Consider the following 19,085-nt stretch of genomic DNA (forward strand, 5'->3'; position numbering starts at 1 on the left):
GTGCCCATCAGCTCTACTCTGGGGCTGGCTCCTAGACAACAGTGATGGAAACAGCATTTCCAACAAAATCCCCTCACAGTGCAGCCCTGAACTGTGGTGGGGCCAAGCCAAACCAAGTCAACTGCCCAGCACCTCTAGGCACTCAGAGATCATCATTATTTTATGTCTGGGAGCAATATTTTTGGGCTCAGGTCTCTACATGACCTCAAGCAGCTGCTCTTGGCTCACTGCAGCAGCATCTCCCCCACCCAAACCAGCAGCACCAGCTTCCCCAGCACCTGCTCTTCCAGAACTCCAGTTCCACCTTCGGGGTTGGGTTGGTGCCTTGCAGGAGAGGCTCTGAGGACTCTTTCTTCAGCACTCTCTGGATCTGCTGGCTCCAGTCAATGATGGCTGACTCAGTGGCATGTACAAGAGATTTATTGATCAGCTCCAAGCTGCAGAGAACAGAGCACGAGGGTCACTTGGCTTTCCACCTGTCCACTTGCATTGCTCAGTTGGATTCTACCTCAATGGATTTTGCAGTGACAGCCCAGATTCATGTTTCAAAATAATAAAACAATCAAACTTGTAAGGGAGACTATTTATAAGGGCAATTGGAGACAAGATAAGGAGGAATGGTTTTAAACTGAAAGACAGTAGGTTTAATTTAGCTATTAGGAAGAAATTGTTCCCTGGCAGGGTGGGCAGGCCCTGGCACAGGGTGCCCAGAGCAGCTGTGGCTGCCCCTGGATCCCTGGTAGTGTCCAAAGCCAGGACACTGGGGCTTGGAGCAACCTGACTGCAGAGTCTGAAGTTTTCCCTCAGTGATCTAAGCAGTTCATTGCCTCTCTGCATGCCCGCATCCCCTTCCACTTTCTGAGCTTTTCCTGCTTGTTTCATTGAACAGTCCACAAAGACAGAGCCCATGAACTAGAGAGAGCAGAATACCCCTCCTTGGCAGTCTGAGGAGCTGCAGAGGACAGGGAGCAAGAGGAGTCCCCCTGTCCGACAGGGAGGATCCCCAAAAGACACTGCACGTGCAGCGGCAGAAGAAAACCCAGGGGAGAGCAAGGGCTGGTACTCACAATTTCTCACTTTTAGGATCAATGTTCTCGATTCCCTCGGAGCCAGCTGGAAGAGGTAACAATGTCTTGCCCTTCACTTGGCCAACAACCTTGAAGACAGTGTTTTTCAGGCTGTGGACATGATGGATGATGTCTTGTGACACCACTCGTGGCCAGCCCTGATGGTTCTTCCTGTTCGTCAGGATGGGCACAATCACCTAGAGCAAAGAGCAAAGGAGAAGAGCTGAGGGAGGGTAGATTTAGATTGATTTAGGAAGAAATTGTTCCCTGTGAGGGTGAGGAGGTCCTGGCACAGGGTGACCAGAGAAACTGTGGCTAGAAGTGTCCAAGGCCAGCTTGGACAGGGCTTGGAGCAACCCAAGACAGTGGAAGGTGTCTCTGCCATGGCAGAGGGACTGGATGGGCTTTAAGGTCCCATCCACCACAAAACATGCTGTGATTTGATAATTCTAGGACAAAAAGTACTATGGATGGACTGGACACCAGCTCTGAGGTCCTGGTTTGGGCAAGCCTGGAGACCCTGACTGCTCACTGTCCCAAGCAGTTCCCTGCAGGTGATGATGGACAGGCCAGTGGGGCTGGGCTGAGCCCAGGGGCTGTCCCTGCACAGCCACCCCCCATATGCACAGGGAAAGTCCTCTGGGACCTCCTGGCATCTACAGCATAGCCATGTTTGAGGTTATTTCCCAAAGCTGCAGCCCACTAAACATGGTTCCCGTCTTTATCAGTGCAAGTTCCAGGGCCTGCACTGACCCAGGAGCTGGGGACTCTGATCTGGGCTTGCCTGGACCTGAGCTGCTTCTGGCTCTGTCGTGCTGGGACAGCAACAGTGTCTGTCACCTTCCTCTGGGATCAGAGCCAGGTTGCCCCTGGTGATGAGCAGTCTTTATGTGGCCAGACTTGGGGGAGGATAAAGGTAAAAAAGCACCTACAAACAGACACAGAATGGAAAAGGAACAACCGGAGTGCCACTCCAGGGTGCTGAAAATTGTTTGCACCACGACCAAAGAGGAGCAGCAACAGCAACCACCGTAACCCAGGGAGCCATGGGAAGGGGGAACAACCCCAGAGCACACAGAGTTCACCTTCAACAGCTCCACCTGCAATAGTGCAGGCTTTGTCTCCCTTACTCAAATCACAGGGACTGCTAATGACAGTAATGTCATAACCAGTCAAATCAGCTGTTTGTGTTCTTCTGGATTGTTAAAATTACTACTGGGCCACTGATGGAAACTCTTGAAGATCCCTTTGGGAAAACATCAGCACACCTGAGGTAAATGGGCACTCCAATACAGGAGGCTGTTCTGAACATCAGGAAAAACCCTTTCCTGGTGAGGGGACTGAGGGCTGGCACAGGCAGCCCAGGGAGGAAGCTCCATCTGTAGGGACCCCGAAAAGTCACCTGGACATGGTCCTGGGCAACAGGCTCTGGGTGGCCTGGCTTGAGCAGGGGCTTGGACCTGAGATGTGCCTGAGATGTGCCATGGAGCACCAACTATCCTAGAACCATAGAATGGTTTAGGCTGGAAGGGACCTTGAAGTTCATCTTTCCCACCCTCTGCCGTGGGCAGGGACACCTTCCACTATCCCGGGTTGCTCCAAGCCCTGCCCACCCTGGCTTTGAACACTTCAAGCGATGGGACAAGCGCAATTTCTCATTCTCAGGAAGCCATCCTGTGATTTGTAACGTGGTCATCCCCCTCGGACCCCACTTGGCTCAGGATTAGGAGGTCTCATCGGGCTCTGCAGACCCCTTTCGCCCCTCACCTCCTCCAGCAGCGCGGCGAAGTGCGGCAGGGGCTCAGCGGGCAGGTCCCCGCACAGCAGCTCGGCGGGGCCGGGGCTGGCTCCGGGCGGCCGCAGGAAGAAAAGCGCCTTGGTGGCGCTGGGGGGCGGCGGGGGCGGCCCGGGGCTCAGCAGCAGCTCCCCGGCCGGGCCCCGCCAGGCGAGCAGCGCCGGCCCCGCCGCGCCCCGCACGAACCCGCGCAGCGCCGGCCCCGCCGCTCCGCCCGCCCAGCGCCGCCAGCGCTCCGGGGACACGGCCAGAGCCCGGGCAGCGAGCCGGGCCAGCCGCTCCTCCGCGGGGTCCTCCAGCCCCTCCGGGGGGCTCTCCCGGGGCTCCTCCTGGGACTCCTCCCGGGGCTCCTCCGCCCCCGCTGGCCCGGGATCCCCGGCGGTGTCCATCCGCCCCGCTCCGCTCGGTGTTTGCGAGCACAGCTCCGTTACCCGGGGGACTCCCGGGAGCCCTCCCGTGTCCCGCCGGGATGCGGGGCGGTCCCAGCGCTGCCGCCTCCCTCCCGCTGCCCCAGCCCGTCTCTCTCATCCCGGCTCGCTCCGCAGGAAGCTCAGAGCACAGCCCGGGGGAATTGTTCCACATCGGGCACAGGCAGCTCCTGTCCCTCACCCTCTCTCCTGCTGTTCCCGACACCTGCATCAATCACCTGAAGCTGAATTTGGGTGCTGTGGGCTCCTGCCACCGCTGCACTTCCACATCATTAACTAACACCCTCTGTGAGAAGCAGTTTTCCGAATAAAAGATCCTTCTTTAATTGCATAAAAAAGAGCACTCGAATGCTGTGCAGTCCCAGAGCTGCTCGTGTCACCCCAGCAGTAACCAGGACCTCCCCTGGTCACCCCAGCCTGCTCCAGTAACAGGAACATTTTGTTTTTCCCCAGACCCCTGCTACTCATAAATGCCCAGCAGAGCTTTTCTGGAGGACACAGCTGAATATTCTCCTCTTTCTGCTTTAGACAAGCATAACACTAAAACATAGCTCATCAACAAAAGTTGCTTTGCTGACAGTTTGTCCCTTAATTTCCCATAAACTTAAAATGAAGTCTTAAGATTTGTGTGCAAGTATCATCTCCTGAGCTGGGTCTGGCTGTCTTTAAGTTGCTTCCAAAAACGAACTTCTTAATTGACACAGTACAGAACTCCCCTCCTACTCCCAAACACAGGCAGTGACAGCAGTGGCAAGGGAAGAAGCAAAGCTGATCCACAAAAAGCCTCAGAAAAACTCCTCTTAACCAGAGACCTCTCCCCTCTCTGCCTGCTGTGCCAGCTGTCCTAGCCCCTGCATCCAGAACAGGAATCTGCCCAAGGACACTCACAGCCATGAGGCTCCAGCATGATCCAGTTCTGATGGGCAAGATCTTGGCCTTTTACCCCAAAGCTGAATCAGCCAGCCAAGGTCATTCACCAGAGAAATCCAGGTTTTTGTTTCCTCATTAGTGATCCAGACACAACACAGCTTTCTGGAGGATGGCAAGTGGTTTATTCAGATTGTAAATAAAGGGTTTGGAAAACTGATCTTCTGAAACAAAAAACCAGTAGAGAAAACCAAAATAAAATGGGAACACCGAAGTACTAATGTATCTTCTCTAATTTGACCTAAAATCAGGTCCCATTTTACTGTTAATTTTCCTCCTATCACCTGGTTTCTCATAGCTGGTTATGCCCCCCTTCACTGAGACCAGCTCACCTCCTTCTGGCAAACCCACAGCCCCTCCGGGGCCTCTCACACCTGATCTCTTGCAAAGGCCACACCTGCTGCTGTTACATTATCAATACCTTGTAGCATAAGCCCCAAAATTAAAACAGTTCAGAGAGAAGAATTATTTGGTTAAAAGAATGCCCCATGGACTGGTGAGCCCCCAGAACAGGAGCTGTGTGGGCAGATCCTGTCTCCACAAGGACCAGTGCTGCTGCCAGCCCACTGGAGCTGCAGCCCAGGGAGATCCATGATGACCAAGCAAGCCCAGGTGCCCAGGCCAGCCCCTTTCCCGAGGTGCTGGCAGCACGGCACGCTCCGAGGCCTGCGGACAGCCAGGCTCCTCTCTCAGAGCAGAGCAGAGCACTCCCAGCCTTGGCTCTCTCAGTTGGCTGTTTTAAGCTTCTTGTCTGGCACTTCCTGATGGTTCTTGGCTTGTTTCCGTTTCTGGCAGGCTGCTTCCGTGCTGTCCCCCCTGGTCAGTTTGTCCAGGACCAGGGCAGTCTCCTTCAGCAGCCGCATCTCCCGCTTCTCCTTCCGCTCCTCCATCTCCACGATGTCATCTGCAAACAAAGCCTTCAGGGCGGGGATCAGCTTGGGGATGGCCGGGAAGTCACTGAAACGGACCTGAAACACAAACAGGAGCTCCTGTGAGAACTGCTGCTTGATTTCCTCGTTCCCCCTCGCCTTTGGCCTGTGCAGACAGCGCCTTAAGTTCCAGCTTTCATATTCCCAGACTCTGCACTGCATTGGTGTGTGACTCTGAACTCCACACAAAGTGTCACAAGTTCTCCTCCCAGCTCAGGCACACAAAACAATCCTTTTCCAGCCCAGAACCAAGGACACTGCTGCAGCTCCAGCCCCAAAAAGTGCAAACAGCAGCGAATTGAGGAGAGAATCTGGGAGGATGGGAGTGCAGAAGCTGCAGCTGGAATTGGACAATGAAGGCCAAGCTGGAAATGGCCCCAAAGTGATCAAAGTGTGAGAACTCGTGACTCGGATCCATCTGGGCTCCATCTTGGCTGGAGCCACGGCCGGGCTCTTGCAGTGCCCAAGGTGAATCCTTGGAAGGGCTTGGAATAAATCCCTGCTTTATTCCTTTAGCACTGCCCAGCCTCTGCTCCAGGTCAGCCTCTTTAGGCACCAACTGCCCCTTCCTGCGTGCAGCAGCTGCACCCAGCAGCCCTGACCTCAACAAGTTATTGACAGAAATGCTGTGACCCAGTACAAATTCTGACTGACAGTGAGCTCCCCTCATTGCCATGAGATCCTTCTGTCAGTTTTTGTCTCCCAGATGTCTGCTACAGAAAGCCACTGGAGCAGCTCATCAGTTGGGATGGAAATGGAAGCAAAATTAGGTTTTTTGGCTGGGAGTAGCAAGTGTTGAGTTGACACGAAGCAAGAACCCAGTGTGTTAAGAGTTGGATTTGAGGGCCATCAGCACCTCACACTGGTGTGGAGAAAGGGTGGCACAAGGTATCTGCTGCCAGCAGTTAAAGGAGCTGTTTCAGAGACTGCTCTTCAGGAGATGGAGCAATGATCCAGTACAAGAGGAGCATTTAATTCATGAGCAACCATCCCATAACTGTTCCCTGGCCTGGCCCCAGGCTCCCAACTTACCCTCATATGGTCAAAGGCGATGCCGACCTTCTCACTGAAGTCCTCACTGAACAGGGGGATCTTGGCATACCTCTGGCTGAAGTGATTGAGCATGATGAACTCTGCATTCATCTTCATCCCAGTCTGGATGGCCTGGGAGGTTGTGCTGCAAAAGGAACATGTCCTGGTTACAGCCAGGCTGGGAGATACTGCTGCTTGCACCCAGGGTCACACCACACCATCTGACCTCAGGCCACAGGCCCCTGTCCCTCAGGCAATTCCCTGACTTCCACACAACCCCCAGTGCAGGAATGCAGCTGTAATTGTTGGAGCCTTGCATTTAAGAGCTCAATAGCCTGCGGACAGGCACTTGTCCCAGGAGTGCCAAGAGGCCCAGCTCCTGCACTGTGACTCACAGGGAGCTGCAAGCAGCTGCTCTCAGTCTCCCACATTTCTGGGGGCAGCACATGGAAGTCCTGGCTGCAGTGCTCTCACTGAGCTGTGGGGGTGACATGACTCTTCTACCTCCTGAGCTTGGTCCCAAAATGCAACCATGCAGAGGGTCTTTCCCTTGGGCTGGTCAACTTGTAGCTTGAAGGCTTTCCCCATTTCTTTTGGGGAGCTGTGAGGAGCTGTGGTGATTTCAGAGCTGCTGCAGTGACCAACACCCCATCTTTAGTGTAGAAGAGCTCTACACACACCAGAACCTTTGACAGGACTTGGGCCCTACACTAGCAGCTCCAAGGACTATACCCAGCTGTGCACCTTTCCCTTCCTAAAAAACCTGACAGCAGAACACACCCCACCTGTGGGTCTTCTCTATAGCTTCCCTCTCCATGCCATCTTCCAGCGTGGCTTCATGGATCAGCAGGTTGGCATTTTTACCTGTGCAGACAATCACATATTCAATCTTCAGCTGAACTCTGACCAGCCCAACTGCCCACAGGAGCCCTCCTATCCCTCCTCAGTCCCTTGCTAAGCACCAAAGGTTTGGGGTGCCCACTTTGCACACTGACAGATGGAGATCTTTCTCCAAGAGATTCTCCAAGCAGAGAAGTTTTATTACCCCCTCAAGCAGAGGGATTTATTACCTACCCATTTGCACTAAGGCCATGCAGGGCATTGTATCTCCTGAATAAACTACTTTCCAGCCAGACTTGTGGATCACTGAACATGCAAAAGCATTTTTACAGTGTTGGACTTCACAGGTCTGAAACTGAACAAGGATACAAGTGTTAGACTCCAGGTGCCCTCCAGCCACAGAGCCCCTCAGCTCAGGAACTCACCTCTGCCAGGTCGTAGCTCTCTAACAGAGAGCTCACAAACTCCTTGGCTTTGGGTCTGAAGTTCTCACAGCCTTTCACAAGAGACTGAGAAGGAATCATTCTGTGAGGGAGGGAAGAAGAGATAACTAAGGACAGGTACAAAATAAAACCTGGTCTTCTCTTTATCAGCCGATTGCTCCTGTTTCTCAGTCTCAGTTCAGTCCCTTGGTGATCTGTATTGCCTATTGCTTTCATTGGTGTCCAAATAACTCATCCAATCACTTCTACCCCACTATCAAATACTCTTTCATACACCTGCCCAGCTCCCTTTTCCTACAGCAAAGGGAATGCTGCACCATAAGCCTCTATTAAGCAGCACAGCAGAGTAACAAACCCTATCCTGCCCCCTGCAAACTGCATATCCTTGTTCTACAGGCAGTATAAGCAGAGTCACCTCCAACAAACGGGTGGGGGAATGGATGACAGGAGTTTGTCTTGAATAAAGACCAAGAACATTTCTCCATGTTCACACAGAACACTCACTTGATGTCTCCAAGAATCTCCTCACAGTGGTTGTGGTACTCGTGCAGCCAAGGCATGATCTGCTCAGGTGCTACCAGAAACAGAGGGCTGAAAGCCTGACCAAGGGCTGCCTGCAAAAGCAAAGGTAGGGAAAAAAATCAGTGCTAGGTGTACACCAAATCAGAGAGAAGAAATGCTAGGGAAAGGCTGGTGCTTCTCCACTACTCTGAGGTTCCCCTCCTCTCAGCCCAAGCCACGTTGAGGAGCAGAGGAACCACTTACAAAAGCTCTCCGCCGCTCCATCAGGATATTCACCAGCCCCTGCAAAGGAACACAGGAGACAGAAGGGGCAGTCAGAAGGGTCTGGGGAGTCAGTGGCAACAGAGCCACTGCTCAGCAAGCCCAGAGGCCCCAACAAGGGAGAGGGGATTAGAAACACAGATTCAGCAGTGCCTGGGGAATGAATGCAGAGCAGGGCACATTCATCCCACATTCATCAGCTGGAGCTACAGCTGAGTCCCAAGGTTCAGAGCACAGCTGCACAGAGCCCCTGCCCCTCCCCTCAGCCTGAACCCACCGAGTGGTGATCTGTGTGCATGTGGGACACAAACACAGCCACGAGGTTACACAGCACTTGGTCAACTTGCTCTCCATAGTGGCGGCAGAGCTGTCCAAAGGTTCCTTCCCCACAGTCCAGGAGCAGGGACCGGGTAGCACTGTGAGAGGTGACACAGACATTTGGAGGCCACTCCAAGAGCTCTGAGCAGGGCCTTGTGGGGAGGGGGATCTTTTGGGTTGGAAGGCAGGGATCAGAGAGCACTGGGGTTTACCTGGTATTCACCAGCGTGGAACTGACATTGCGGATTTTCATTGGGATTGCAGATCCTGTTCCCAAGAACACAATTTCAGGATAAGCACTCACATTTCCTAGAGAAAACAGACAACAAGGATTTTAGGCAAATGTTCTCCACATGCTGCCCAGTCTGACACCATTTAATTCACCAGCCCAGTAATCCAGAGCCAACATGGCCAGCACAGCTGTTTTTGCCCCCCTCAGCAGCAGGTTTATAAGGGAAGGCAGAACAAGCCCCACCACTTCACAGCTTCATCTGGGCTCTGAAGCAGGGAGTCACCAAGAGCTCCTATTTTCCACCACAGTGATCCAAGCTAAGTTGCTGATCTGTACCTGGTACAGCAGACAGGCTCTCTTTGCACTCCTTCACACGGGTCTGGAAGTCAGGGAGATCCAAGGCTTCACTAACAAACATATCAGGATCACAGACAGTCACAGCATCTCTGCAACAACAGGCCACCTATCAGGATGGGGCAAGGAAGGAACTGAAACAGCCCTTTTCAGAGCAAAGTGCCAAATTCCTGTGACAAAACAGCCTTACAACAAGGAGACAAATGCTCTTTCCACTTTGAGGGGTTGGAAAAGACACATTCACAAGTGTGGTGTGTGCCAAGAAGGCCTGGTTGGGCTGAGCCAGGCACAGAAATGATCATTCCACCAAAGTGAAGCTCCTGCAATAGCACTTCATCCCATCCAGAGCTGCCAGGCACTAGAGGGCACTGCAAGGCAGCACAGAAGGTCCTGGAAGAGGAGCAGCCACCCTCCTGTTGTGCCCAACAAAGCCAGAAATCTGAGTTACAGTGGCTGAAATTCCCTTGCCCCCTGTGGTCCCTGGCCCTTAAGGTTCTCACTGAGCAGCTTCATCTCTTTGCCCACCAGGAGCAAAGACTGTCTAACCACCTGGAGTTTTCAGCTCTAATGTCACACTTTCTAGGTCTTCAGAAGGTAAGACTCTCCCTGGGCTCCCCAAAAACTTTCTCCCTGACCCCATCTGCTCTGCCACAGCCAGATGCACAGCATGGCTCAAGACAAAGGACCACAAGGTTACAGGAGCAAGGGACAGAAACAACACTCCAAAGCACTGGCCAGGTGCTGTTTTCAGAGGTTCACTTTTTCACATGCTACACCTTGTGTGAGACTTCTAGGGGCAGGGACACAGCCCTCAAAAGTTGCCCCAGCACAGCCACCAGAAAGGATTTGCAGTGGATCCTAACACAGTGCCCTCCTTCACCAAAAAGTTGCTTCAAGCCAACACCTAAATCTGGAAAGAAAAAGATTGCCACTGACCTCTGCCACTCCTGCTGTGGCCTGAGGTGGTATTTCAGGAGGCACTCCCCTCGCACGATGGGCACAGGGCACACAGCCTCTGCTTCCTGCAGGAGGAGGGGGACATGAGACACAGCCTTTGCTGAGGGCAGGAGGCACAGGGCGAGGGGGGCCTGGATTACCTTGCTCTGGTAGGTGGTGAGCAGAGGGAAGATTTCCGGGTGGATGAGGTTCAGCTGAGTTTGGATCTTGTAGCTGCGTGGGTTGTGCACAGCAGAGGAGTTTTCATTGAGCACCAAGTGCTGAGTTCCAGGCCCAAATCTGTCAGAGGACAATAATGGTCAACAGCTTCAGCCACACGTGCATACCTGAGCTTAAAATCTCACCTGAGCCAGCATAGCCCTCCTTTTTGAGCTCTTTTCCATAGAATCACCACATTGGAAGAGACCTCCAAGATCATCGAGTCCAACCCATGCCCCAACAGCTCAACTAACCCATGGCACTGAGTGCCACATCCAATCTTTTTTTAAACACATCCAGGGATGGAGACTCCACCACCTCCCCAGCCAGACAATTCCAGTACTTGATCACTCTTTCTGTAAAACACTTATTCCTAACCTATATTTCCCTTGGCACGGCTTAAGGCTGTGTCCTCTGGTTCGGTCAGTTGCTGCTTGGAGTTTACTTTGGAACAAACATGTGCAGCACCAGAACAGGCTGCTGCCCCCAGGGACAGGAGCCCAGGGACACTGCATCACGTACCTCTGCATCCATTGCTGGTAGCGGCTGTCTCGGAGCACTGACTCGGGGGTCATGTGAATAACCAAGGCCACCTGGTGCTCAGGAACTCCCTCCTGGTACCTGGACACGTTCAAACAGAAAGAACATTTGTGCTCCAGTCCATGTCCTTGGCATCCCCTCTCCTCTCCCATGTTGGTGCTAGCAGAGATGGCCCCTGAGGCAGGCAGAGCAGGGATTTTCAGAGCATGACCCTGGAGTCCAGGCTCTGCACCACCCAATGCAAAAGGCTCTGCTGAAATCTCCACTGTCCCACAGGGCAATTCCTCTCCTCCATCAGCAACCTCTGCAGAACCTCCAGGAGCCCAAGTGCTTCTGCACAACCCCTACAGAGATGTTATGTGCAGTCCAGGCTTCCAGCAGCGAGGGAAGCAGCAGCCTCCACTGCTCCCCAGGCAGACACCAGGGCACATTCCTGCTCTGGAGGTCCCTGAGGCAGAACCCCACAGGTCCTGCCTTTCCTAAAAGCCTCAAAACCCTTTCTTGCATCTCAAGCTCCTTAACAGTGCCAAACAGCACATCTAGACTAGAAGAGCAAAACTCAGCCCAGGTGTCCTTCCCCAAACACTGCAGGTGCCCCAGCCCTACCTTTGGAAGGTCTCATTTTCACAGACAGCATCCACAAAGCCCTCGTGGGGACACTCCAGCACAAGGAACACTGGGCCAGGGTCAGTGGGGGTGCACAGCTCCTCAGGTAAGAGCTGCAGGCAGATACACAGTGCTCACACCACAGCCAGCCTGGACACAGCCTTCCTGCAGCTCTGTGTCTCACTCCTTCAGTCAGAGCCCAGCAGCCACTCCCAACACTCAGTAAACCCAGTCAGGGCAGATCTTGGGCCCTTCCTGCTCCCATTACACAGCAAAATCAGCAAAAAACAGCAAATCCCAATCCTGGCCTCAGAGAAACCACAACCTAACCCAAGGAGGGGATTTTCAGCAGTTCCTAGGTTCCCATGACAGATTCAGATGGTAGCAAAAGCACGCGTAAGGAAAGGAAGACTTTATAAAATTCTTGTGACACAAAGATGTGGTGATCCTGTCTCCCAGGTTAGGATCTTCACTTGCAGATTACCTGGGCCACGGCCAGAGCAGGCTCTGCCTCTCACTCCAGTGTTTGAGAGATCCAGAACCCACATCCCAGAACTACTGAATTTCTTTTGGTGTCAGAGGTGCAGAGTAAGGAGATGGCTACACAGGCATTCAATCCCCAGATTCAAACAATGCAGGGATTAACTCCACTAGCTCACTCCTAGATCTGCATCATTTAGGGAAGGGGAGATGAAGCAGCTCTGCCAAACAGCAAACACCCAGCCATACCCACACAGGAATTCACTTCCCTGATCACCACCCCAACAGCCCCAGGCATGACACACTCAGCAACAACCTAGAACAGCCCCAGGATTAGTGCCAGGCAAAGCATTCTGCACAAAAACTTGTCACCCTGGGAGCTCAGGGAAGGAGGGAGAATGGCAAAGCCTCAGCAGAAGCACAGACACATCTTACCTCTTTGCCTTCAAAAGTGATGCTTTCCCCATTTTTGAGAGCTGTAATGATGGGAAGGATGGCTGGAGTTCCCCTGAGAACAAGGTCACAGAAATATTGAGCTTGCCAACAGCCACCTGCCTGCTCCTGCTGCCCCGTGGCCCAGGCTGGGCTCTCATACTCACACTGGCAGGCCCAGCTCCTGGGCTTTGGCTGCGAGGAATTTCCCTTTCCTTGGGTGAACCTGCAGAGTTCAGCACAATTAGCACCCAAATAAAGAGGGCCATGAAACAACACCCATGTACTGCCAGCTTAAGAGCTTCTTCACAAGCCAAGGGAATATTTCTTCCCTTTTCAGTTCCACAGCCACTGCTCCAATTTACCCCAAAAAGGCTTTTCTGGACTCTCTGCTTTCCAGGATCCTGCTGCTCTTCAGCCAAGCAAGCAGGACAGCCTGCCCTCCTCTGAGGGTTAAACAAGAATGTAACCTGTACACTCATAACCACTGCTAGATTCTAAAATACTCCTCCAGTTTTACACATTCCTACTCATGCTACAGCAAGTGTGACACTTGAAAAGCAGAAACACATTAGAGCTTCAAAGTTCTACTTTAAACGCTGTCTCCAGTTAAATCCCTGCAGCAAGATGACATTAGGAAACTTTTCCTTACTGGGAGTGGTCAATGCCCCAAGCCTGCCAGTGTTTAAGATACGGTTGGACAATGCCCTTAATAATATGCTTTAAATTTTGGGCAGCCTGAAGTAGCCAGGCAGTTGGACAGGGTGGTTCAACCCTGGAAGTGTCCAAGACCTGGCTGGATGGGACTTTGAGCAACTTGAGCTCCCTACCCACAGGGGCATGGAATGAGATTATCTTTAAGGTTTTTTCCAACCCAACTCATCCTGTGGTTATAGATGATCACTGATGTCCATTCCCCCTGAAATACTCTGTTCTATTCTCTCATCTGTTCTGTGTTGGCTTAAAGACCCTGTGCCCAAACTTACTTTACAAAGAAAAGCTGTCACCAGATCAGGATGTCTCCTTGCACACTTCTGCTCCTCACCTGTAAAACAAAGCAAAACTACTAAAAATCATCACTCACTATCACTTTTCTTAAAACCAAAACATGCCAAAATTTGCTACAGCATTAACAGGAACATTATCCACTTTACTAGGAGCCCAGCAGCAAAATGTTATGAACACCCAAGGTCACAGAGCCCATGGCTTCAGATACAGGAAGCCAAACTAAAGACCAAGACTGAAAAGCAATCAGCCCAGCAGCCACCTGTAATTAAATTACAAAGGTTAGAGCATCCATCCCTGCCAGAATCAAACTACTACAGGGACTAATCACACTCACCATAAGCACCACTATGCACCAACCATAATATCTAATTTCTAGGCCTTTTAAGTTCTGTCAACTTCCAAAGTACCAGAGCACTTTCTGCTCCATGCAACTTTCCAGCTGAGCTTCTCTACAGACCTCACTTTCAGAAAGTAAATGGCTCAGAGGACAAATTCCTATCCTTAGTTTGGCTTCATCTCATTAAAGTTAAAAAGGCCATTCCATGTTTCACCTGTTCTCTTTGGGCTTTCTTTTCCTTCCTCCAAGCTTTGCTGTGCAGCTCTCGGGGATGCAGGCCCTGTGTCCCCTTTAGGGCTATTTCCACCTTGGGGAGATGCTCCAGGACTCTGGGGGGATGAACTTTCAGCAGCCAGTGGTCTTCCTGTCCCAAATCCAATAAAAGCAGACAAAGAGCACTCAATCAAAACAACATAAAAGAAAAGCAGGAGTAGCATTCCCTCCTCCATGACAGTGAGGTTTAAACTGCACCAAAATACAGAGCTCTTTCCCCCAGTCTCGCTTGCACTTGCATTCTCCAGTCACTTATTTCAGGATCTCATCCCTCATCCAAGTCCTTCTCTCCAAACTGCTAAACTCTGTCAAGTCTGTGCTGCACCCTCAGAATCAGAGTTTCCAGCAGAAAGAACACAGCTGACTGAGAAAGCCAAATCCAGGGATGTTTCACAAAGCAGTCCATCCACCCACACTTGAAGGAACAAGCCACAGCCCTGACTCTGCAGGTCTTGTTATTTAAATGAGATCCTTCTCCTGAGAAAAGCAAATTAATGAACCTCTGCTTACTCAGGCTGGCAAACAGAAGCTGCTCCTTGAGCCTTCATTGTGCTTACTGAGCACGTGCTTCCCCTGTCTCCTGCAGCACCAGTGCTCACCTGTCAGAGGGATTTGGTAGACAGTCATTGTCTCATCCTTGTACTCCGGCTCTGTGTGCAACTGCACAGCTGGGAAGAGATCAAAAACCGCCATTAACAAGTGCATAAACAAAGATCCACACTCTTCAAGAATATAAATCAGAAAAGTGTCGTTGTCTCTCAAACACAACCTGCTAAACACTCCCCCTCCCTTTCTCTGCCCAACTGCAAACCCTAATGAAAATAATTAAAGTTTTAAAAGCCCATCATCTTCAGGGAGCAGTCCAGGATACCCCAGTGAGGAAATTCACTGGCAGACTCTGGAAGCAAACTGCCTTCAGTGTTTTAAAACCAAATGCTGTCTGCATGAGCCAGCCTGGCAGCCCCAGAGCAGAAACAGAGCTGGAAACACTGTTGTGAGAGGTTTGAACAGTGTATCAGAGCAAAACAAACGTTTACAACACCCTCCAGTGGGCCTAAACCAGAGGCTGAAGCTGTTACTCTAGCCTTTAGCTAGTGATGAAACAAAAAGCTCCAAGTTTCTCCTGCTACCCAAATCCCTGACCCACGTACCTAAATCCATCCGTTTGAGGGGACCAGGAAAGAGGCGAATGGCTTTCAGGTAGTTTTGCTGGAAAAGAGACAGGGGATCAGGAGGGGGCACAAGCAGTGCCATGACAAACAGCCTTCCAGCAGCTACAGAACCAACAGCCAGTCAGCCAGATCTGAGCAGCTCAGGCAGCTCTGGGCAGGTGTCCCACCTCTGGCAGGCACTGCACCTTCAGAAAGAGAAAGAGCCACTGTCCCCACCCCCTCCATCCATGCAATTAGTCAGCAGAAACTGCAAGGAAATAAAACCACTACAACAATGCTGAGGACTGCAAATTTCTGGTCCAGACACGGCATTAGACTGGCAAGGACCACATTAAACAGGAGACCAGAGACTGAGGTTCTAGTAACATAAAATGGGGAGGGAGCAGACAAGGGAACAAAGATCCTCCCTTCTCCCAAAAGCTGATTTATCAGGCTACAAGACAGAAGCAGAAGATTTCTGCTATCCTGTAACTGAAGAGATTTGGATTTTCAAGGCAGCCCTTTGAGCTGGCACTAATTCAGACCAGCATTTCACACCTACACAAAGATTCCCTCTGTCACCAGCTCTCCCAGTTCCAGGGTTATTTTAACACTCTGAGGGTTTGCTGTCCCTTCTGCACCTTGCCATACTTACCAGCTTTGGTGGCCCTAGGAACACACACCTCTGGAGCCCTATAGCCTTCAGTGTGAGAATCATACCTGAGAGCAAGCAGAGAAACAGCTTCATCACAGCTCCAGTAACCACTGGTAGATACCAAAAGGTCCCTCTCTGTTCAGGAGTGCTTGGCCTCACCACAAGGGCCAGAATTGAACTTGGACCTGAATTCAGTTTTGCCTCAGTTTGTGCGGCAGTTTCAACAAATCACTTGCTGCTATAGATAAAGAATTTATCTACACATCTTGACAAAATTAATCTGGAGCAAGGCACCTGAACAGATCCTTAATCTCCTTTACTTGGAAAATTCCAGAATTTTAATAGACAAGAGTCATAGCCACCTGTCCAAATCTCATCCTGCACTGAGGACTATGGTGCCCACAAACTTCTATGTGTTCCTTAAACCCAAACCAGCCTAATCCACCAAACAGCTCCCTGCTGGCAGCACCTTCTGCTCCAGATTTTGGGAAGCTGAAGCCAGGCATGCTGGACAGGCAGGGCCTGTCCCACCACGTGTCTGCACTGTCACAGAGCCCACACAGCAGCTGGGAGCAGCGCAGAGCCCCTGAACAGCCCAGCCCTCAGACAGTGATGTCGCCGTCCCCACGCTGCCTCAAACACCCCCGAGAGCTGCCCCGCCGGGCTCCCCGCACTCACCCGGCAGCCCCCCGACGTTGGCCCAGGACACGCGGCTGAGGAAGATGCTGTCCAGGTGGGAGATCTTCAGCCTGCGGGGCACACAGGGGTGAGCAGGGCCCGAAGCAGCCCCGGGTGTCCCCCCCGCGCTGTCCCACTTACTTGTGCTCCTGCATGGCGCGCTGTATGCCCTCGCCGCAGTTGAACAGGTACCTGGGGGGACAGGGGCGTCAGGGCAGGCCCGGCAGGGGAGCCCCGCTCCCAGCCCCGCACTCACCGGTTGAACTCGGAGAACACGTACACGGCGGCTCCCGCGTCGCGGCTCCCAGCCGCCACCACCTGCACGTACACGGTGTTGGGCCCCGCCAGGCCCGTGCCCGCGTTCCGCCGCCGCTCGCGGGCCCACACGTGCCGGGGCACGTCCTTGGGCCGCCGCGCGGGCCGCGGCGCTGAGGGGCCCTCGGACATGGCCCGGTCGGCCCTGGCCGCGCTGCCCGTGCCCGCCCGCCGCCACACGAGCGCGCGGCCCGGCGGCAGCGCCCGCGCCAGCGCCCACATCCGCGCGCCCGCCCCGCCGCCAACCGCGTCACGGCCCCGCCGCGGCACAGCCAATGGGCGGCGAGGATTGCCGCGCTCCGCCCGCCCCTTTGTCACATGCTGCGGGCGGACCAATGGGGAGCGAGCTCCGCCCATGGCTCGCGGCCGTCCTGTCCGGCCGCTGTCACGTGGCCGGGCTCTGCCGGCCGGTGTTTGGGGGATGCCAGTCCGGCCGGGTCTGTGTCCGGTCCGGCCGGGTCTGTGTCCGGTCCGGCCACTGCTGGGGTTCTGTGTCCAGTCCGGCCAGTTCTGTGTCCGGCCCGGCCGGTTCTGTGGCCGGTCCGGCTGGTTCTGTCTTCGGTCCGGCCGGTTCTGTCTTCGGTCCGGCCGGTTCTGTGTCCGGCCAGTTTTGTGTCCGGTCCGGCTGGTTCTGTGTTCGGTCCGGCCGGTTCTGTGTCCGGCCAGTTTTGTGTCCGGTCCGGCTGGTTCTGTGTACGGTCCGATCACTGCCGGGGTTCTGTGTCCGACCGGTTCTGTGTCTGGTCCAGCCACTGGCGGGGTTCTGTGCCCAGTCCTGCCGGTTCTGTGTCCGGCCATTCCCGGAGTTCTGTGCAGTCACTCCCGGCCCGGCCACTCCCGGGGTTCTGCCCGTCCATCCCGGACACTGGTGCTGCTGGGCACAGATCCCCGGCTCCCCTGACCCCATGGCCCCGCTGGACCCCCGCCCCCCATTCCCCCCATCAGAGCCGCTTTCCTCAGCGGCTCCAGCCCAGGTGTCTCATGGCAGTCTTGGATGTCTCGTCCCATAAATCCACTCATTTATTCCCTGTGCAGTGACACAGACTCAGGCCATGCTGGTGCCTTCCCCAAAACGGGAACCCCCGGGGTTTTATCCCCTCACAGTCTTCTCACTCACAACTCTGGCTCTTCCTCCCAACCACTTCCTGAGAAAGCCTGTCCCAGTGTTTGATCGCCCTCTCTCTAAGAAAATGCTTCCTAATGTCAGTAGGACATTTCAATTTACAAGAGAGATTTAATTGGAGACAGCGTTTTCAAGTAGAACTTTGAAGCTTTAATGTGTTTCTGCTTTTCAAGTGTCACACTTGCTGTAGCATGAGTAGGAATGTGTAAAACGGGAGGAATATTTTAGAATCCAGCAGTGGTTATGAGTGTACAGGTTGCATTCTTGTTTAACCCTCAGAGGAGGCAGACTGTCCTGCTTGCTTGGCTGAAGCAGCAGCAGGATCCTGGAAAGCAGAGAATCCAGAAGAGCCTTTTTGGGGTAGATTGGAGCAGTGGCTGTGGAACTGAAAAGGGAAGAAATATTCCCTTGGCTTGTGAAGAAGCTCTTAAGCTGGCAGTACATGGGTGTTGTTTCATGGCCCTCTTTATTTGGGTGCTAATTGTGCTGAACTCTGCAGGTTCACCCAAGGAAAGGGAAATTCCTCGCAGCCAAAGCCCAGGAGCTGGGCCTGCCAGTGTGAGTATGAGAGCCCAGCCTGGGCCACGGGGCAGCAGGAGCAGGCAGGTGGCTGTTGGCAAGCTCAATATTTCTGTGGCCTTGTTCTCAGGGGAACTCCAGCCATCCTTCCCATCATTACAGCTCTCAAAAATGGGGCAAGCACCCACTCAGCTCTCCTCTCCTTGGCTGCTGGAGCAGGCTGGACACAGCCCTGAGGGCCCTGGCCTGGCCTTGATCAGGAGCTTGAGCCTCCCAAAGCCCCTCTGATCCCCAATCCCCACTGTGCTTCTCCAGGCTCCCCCATTCTGTGCTGCTCCTCTCCCACAGGAGCCTGTTGAGGGCCTGTGCATGAACACCCAGCTGCAGCTCTGTTTATTTTTGTGCTCTCCAGCCTCTGTGTGAGCTCTCTGGAGCTTTTTGTTGGCTTCAAAAAGAGCCACTTGATGTTACTGTAACCAGAGTACCCCAACATAAACAACCCTGACCATCAATATCCCTTGTCTCCCTGAGTTCCAAAGGAAAACCTTATCTTTCCCAGTGCTTTGCTTTCCAAACACTGCCTCCCTTTATTCTTAGTGCCAGCGTTCTTCCCTTTGTTTAATAGTGATGCTTTCAGTCAAACCTCTGCAAACCCCCATATCTTG

At 53.1% G+C, this 19,085-nt stretch overlaps 1 protein-coding gene across 1 annotated transcript; it reads right to left on the bottom strand.

Moving 5' to 3' along the window:
* Positions 1-4,319: 4,319 nt before the first annotated feature.
* On the bottom strand, positions 4,320-16,910 carry ELAC2 (elaC ribonuclease Z 2). The gene is made up of 24 exons (XM_033076947.1): positions 16,720-16,910; positions 16,605-16,655; positions 16,464-16,534; positions 15,786-15,850; positions 15,131-15,188; positions 14,579-14,647; positions 13,921-14,070; positions 13,348-13,406; positions 12,529-12,587; positions 12,365-12,437; positions 11,450-11,562; positions 10,826-10,924; positions 10,246-10,384; positions 10,085-10,170; positions 9,131-9,240; positions 8,775-8,871; positions 8,522-8,660; positions 8,227-8,265; positions 7,966-8,075; positions 7,444-7,543; positions 7,253-7,373; positions 6,964-7,042; positions 6,179-6,323; positions 4,320-5,185 (listed from the first exon to the last, which is right to left on the bottom strand). The coding sequence occupies exons 1-24, from the start codon at positions 16,908-16,910 to the stop codon at positions 4,943-4,945; spliced, it is 2,466 nt and encodes an 821-aa protein (XP_032932838.1). The 3' UTR covers positions 4,320-4,942.
* Between the last annotated feature and the right edge of the window lie 2,175 nt (positions 16,911-19,085).

The sequence above is a fragment of the Catharus ustulatus genome, chromosome 20, assembly GCF_009819885.2.
Source record: "Catharus ustulatus isolate bCatUst1 chromosome 20, bCatUst1.pri.v2, whole genome shotgun sequence".
Lineage (NCBI taxonomy): Eukaryota > Metazoa > Chordata > Aves > Passeriformes > Turdidae > Catharus > Catharus ustulatus.